General features: G+C 35.1%; 1 protein-coding gene across 2 annotated transcripts; it reads left to right on the top strand.

Moving 5' to 3' along the window:
• Positions 1-571: 571 nt before the first annotated feature.
• On the top strand, positions 572-4,200 carry LOC120118450 (NAC domain containing protein 50-like). Of its 2 annotated transcripts, none has more exons than XM_039138476.1 (4): positions 572-956; positions 1,358-1,635; positions 2,473-2,706; positions 3,465-4,200. In XM_039138476.1, exons 1-4 carry the CDS (start codon positions 740-742, stop codon positions 4,068-4,070), a joined length of 1,335 nt encoding a protein of 444 aa, XP_038994407.1. In that variant the 5' UTR covers positions 572-739; the 3' UTR covers positions 4,071-4,200. The 2 variants fall into 2 exon arrangements, with proteins under 2 accessions (XP_038994407.1, XP_038994406.1); XM_039138475.1 differs by having other exon boundaries at positions 2,473-2,707; positions 3,457-4,199.
• Positions 4,201-4,837: the final 637 nt, after the last annotated feature.

The following is a 4,837-nucleotide window of genomic DNA, read 5'->3' as shown; positions in this document are numbered from 1 at the left end:
TTTGAGGGGTTTATAGTGTTTGTTCAAAAATACGAATGGTGAGAAGCATTATTTCGAGAAAACTAACAACATATCTTAAAACTAGTCTCATTGGACAATCATCATTGTATTAGCACGTCGAACCTTATGGATTTTCATCAATTTTTAGTAGGTTTATGTGGAAAACTAATCCTAGGAGAAAAAAGAAAGAAATTAAAAGCGGATGTCTTATTGCAAAAGACAATTACTGATGGACGCAATTAACTACAACGCAATTGACTACACGCCTAAAGTATAGTACCTAAAACAATGTTATTTTGGACATCAATAATTGCGCCAAAATTACGTCATTTTATCCATGTATTCACAGTGATAGAAAGATTTATTCATGCAATCGTGTCATTAAACTTAATGATCCAATGGTATAATTGAAGTCAAAACCAAAGGTTACTATCATTATTAGAAAACTAAAAGTTTATTGGTATAAATGAGAAACTTACTAAAGTTCAGTAGCAAATGGTGTAGTTTACCCTAACAATAAATGATAAATTATTTTACACGCTTTGGCTGAATAAAATATTGTAGTCGCTAAAACGAAACAAAACAAATTAAAAATAGTGAAATTTCTTGCAATCGAAGCAACTTTGTTTCTTCATCATCAATCAAGAAAACTCGATATTAATTTCTTGATTTCAATTCTTTCTCTCACCCAAGGAAAGTTCCTATTTTTTATTTTTCGTTTTCCCAAACGATTATCTCTATGGATCGTGAAATTTCTTTTACTGCAGATCCAGGATCAACGGCGGCGGTCAAGACTGGCAGTTCAATGACTGTTTTAGCACCTGGGTTTAGATTCCACCCAACAGATGAAGAATTGGTGAGCTATTATTTGAGAAGAAAAGTCCTGAACAAGCCCGTCAGGTTTAATGCTATTGCCGAAGTTGATATTTACAAACATGAACCTTGCAATCTTTCAGGTTGAACTTTTAATCTTTTTAATTTTAGTTTTATTATACATATAGTTAAATGGGCTTTTAGAATTAGAAGTTTATATTCAATTTTTTTTTTCATTTTTTGTATAGTCTAGTTCTGAAAATACATCTTTTTGGGATTTCTGAACTGGAATTTTGACAATATCTTTTTTACTTTATTTATCTACTGGGCTAAATACATCATTTTTTTAAATATATATATAATTTTAGAAATATAATAAAAAATTAATAATCAAGGAAAATTCTATGAAAATAGTGGCTTTTATATTATTTTTCTGCTGGCCTGTGTAACCACTTTTCTATTACCATTACTCTGTAGGTCATGACAGTTTTAGTTTATTTTCAATTTATGCGGCTAAAGTTTGTTGTTGGTGACTGTTTTTCAGACAAGTCAAGATTGAAAACCAGAGACAATGAATGGTATTTCTTCAGTTCATTGGATAAGAAGTATGTCAATGGGGGAAGAATGAATAGGGCTACAAACCAAGGATATTGGAAGGCGACGGGTAAGGATCGAGAGGTCCGTCACAATTCACAGCTTATTGGGATGAAGAAGACGTTAGTCTTCCATACTGGGAAAGCTCCGGAAGGATTGCGAACTAATTGGGTAATGCATGAGTACCGGCTTGTTGAAGAAGAATTGGAAAGGATTGGAGCATTGCAGGTTTGAAGCTATTTAAATTGATACTAATGGTGAATGTTTCTGGATTAAGTTTTTATGTATTCTAGCTATTGCACCGCATTTCAGCTGTATTTTGGATGACAAAAGATATAGAATTTCAGCATGAAATACTAGGTAAAAATTAGAGCATTGCATATTTGAATTGAGATTGATGTTGAATGATCTGTTATGTATCATTCCAAGTGTTGATGTTACGGATTACACTTTTGTGTACATTAACCGCTGCCTTGTGTCTGACCGACCGAAATCCTAAACCATAATAGAATTTTAACGTGAAATACTTAGTAGCTTGTGCCTTAGGTATTGGGTTACGCTGCAGTGATCTGATTATACTGAAGAATGGACCCGAGTTTGTTACACATTTTCCTGTGTGGAAAAAATATGATTTATTAGAGACGATGAAAAAATACGAGTTTGAGTTGATTATATCTCTGCTACCTTTGTTTTATTGCAGTCCGTTTTTCTGTGAAAATTTAGGGAAAGAATACTAAATGTGATTCCTGTTGTCATATGTTATGATGTTTTTTTGGTACAGTTAGCTATACGTGTACTCCGTGTTACTCCGATTTTTCTTTTCTTTTTGAAGTACTTGTGTCCAACACCCCATGTTAGATGTAGCTCTCTAAAGACCCTCCACATATATGGAAAGACAATTCCGAAGGTTATTCTGTAGGGTTATTAGTTTTCTCTTTTTCCATGGTTTATTAGTATTTTAAAACCTTATGCTTAGTAAGTCCTACAATTTTCTCTACGACCAAAATGTTCGATTTTACCATCAGAAACTTATAAGATTTCCCTCACCTCTTTTTGGCGGTTTAGGGTTATGTGGTATGTAGAGTTATACATAAAAATAATATCGGACCACCAAATGGAAACCGATATGCACCTTTCATTGAGGCTGAATGGGATGATGATTCAGCCACTTTGATTCCCGGAGTAGACACCAAGGATGATGTTGCTTCTATTAATGATTCGATAGCCGGTAGTGATGTGGAAGCTGTTGAGAATGCAGTGATTGGAAGCAACGGTGTTCAAAGGATCTGTTCCGAGCAGGTTTGTGCTTTATCTTTCTTGCCACAACATTATTATAAGATTGAACTTTTCCGCAGATGCTTATGTAACAATTCAATATTTTCCTAAACTCTAAACACATAACTGAACATTTCTGTACCTATTTGACATTTTCATTGAATGGATGATTCCCTGCCCAAGAACTGTTTCATTTATCCTTTTACTTGAGCCTGCTAAGCTCTGATTTACAAGGATAATTTTATAAAAGCAAGTTTTATATTTCCATAAGGGCACTTTATGGCTCTGTTACTTGGTGTGAGATGATGCGTTCAACGTGGCCATGTTCAAATTTTTTCAAGATTTTCATGTATTTGGAAGGCCCTTGGAGGATTATAACCCTATACCAATGTTAGGGTACGTTTCAAACATGGGTCTCGGACATGGGTAATTCAAAAAATGAAAAACCTCAGGCCTGACTAGTAACTTTTGATTCCCTTCCAGAATATCTACAAATATGAACACTGGATGTCATGACGGTCTAAGGACCCTCTAAATGGAGAAGCTTAGAAACAATAGAACATGTGTGTTTAAAAAACACACCGATATCTGGCTAACTAATGTCCGAGTAACGTAAGATAGACACCTTTATTGATTTAGTTATCTGTATGGTTTTTAATGCTCTGCTTATATTTCAGGTTCTGCTGTTATATTTTAACCAAATGTGATGTGCCTCATTTTATTCTTTGGTCTTGATTTAAGAATTACTTCTGAACTCTGTTTTATGATGGCAAGACATTCAGTATCTGGATGGGGATACTCCGCCTAGTGATGAAGTACCAAGAGACTCGCCAAATGAGAGAACGGATGACCGTATTTTGTTACCTCCATGCAAGATTGACAGGTCACATGATTGCCTGCGGCTATGCATTCATAATCGAGAATCACCCTTACCTATATTCCAATACAAGAGAAGGCGGGATGACAATTCAGGTCCGAATTACCATGCAAATATTTCTGAGAATTCTACTGGAATGACTCAGGGTTGTTGCTCACCTACAACAACAATGGCAGCAGCTAACACAACCACAATGTCTCCATCATCTGCCAAAAAAAGGGCAATTTCTGCACTCTTGGAATTTTCGTTGATAGATTCTATCGAACCAAAAGAGAATCCTTGTGTTCCTCCACCAAAATTCGTCACGAGTAGTCTAGAATCCGTAATTCCTCCGGGCTGCATGGAACTTATCAAGGAATTGCAAAACGAGGTCCACAAAAATGCCAAGGAGAGGGATATATTGAAGCTCGAAATGATGAGTGCTCAAACTATGATCAGCATTCTACGGTCAAGAATCAATTATATTAGAAATGAAAACGAGGATCTAAAGAGGAGCAACCGGGACGTGTAGCATGGGGAGCCTAGGTACTTTTCCGGCGGATGGATTTCCTTATGGTTACCCTTATTTATGCGTGGATTATTGTTCACCGGCACGGTTGTAGAATTTGGATGCCATTAGCATTTGGTTTGTTGATGAACGTTGTACCTTTCCTCCTTATGTAATCGTTGAAGGTTTTAAAATGTAACCAGATCCATTGAAAAAAGATTGAGGAGAATTATTTCCATTTTTTAACTCTTAATTAACTCAAGCCTAGGCAGGAGATGAAGATAAACTTTCTAGTATGGAAAGTGGAACCGTTAACCTGACATTTTTGCTTACAAATGAAGACTATTGAAGTTCTAACTTGGAAGAAACTCAAATTCAGTTTCATTATTGCTAATCTCGATTTGTGTAAATTGAAACATATTGATAATGTGGTACTCTTATATTGTTTTAGGAAAGTTTATTAAGGACTAAAAGTTGTATTATTTCCTTTTAAATAGAATAAAAAAAGTAGGATAAACTGATTAATGGCCTAGTAGCTTAGTTGGTTAGAACGTTGTGCTAATAACCTGAAGGTTACAGGTGCGAAACCTGCATGGGAAGTTTTTACTGTATGAGAACGTTGTCGTATCATTTTTATCTTTCAACGATAACGTCATCCTTCGGAAAATGGTGCCGTATCGTATCTCCATTTGTCTTTCATTAAAACGATGTCGTTTATTTCATTTAGATCGCGCACACTTTTTTATATTCTATATGATTTTTGGGAAAAAATACTTATTTTCATTCTGTTT

Source organism: Hibiscus syriacus, unplaced genomic scaffold, assembly GCF_006381635.1.
Source record: "Hibiscus syriacus cultivar Baekdansim isolate YM2019G1 unplaced genomic scaffold, ASM638163v2 tig00110328_pilon, whole genome shotgun sequence".
In the NCBI taxonomy this organism is placed as follows: Eukaryota; Viridiplantae; Streptophyta; class Magnoliopsida; order Malvales; family Malvaceae; genus Hibiscus; species Hibiscus syriacus.
This window is presented reverse-complemented; position numbering and strand designations above follow the sequence as displayed.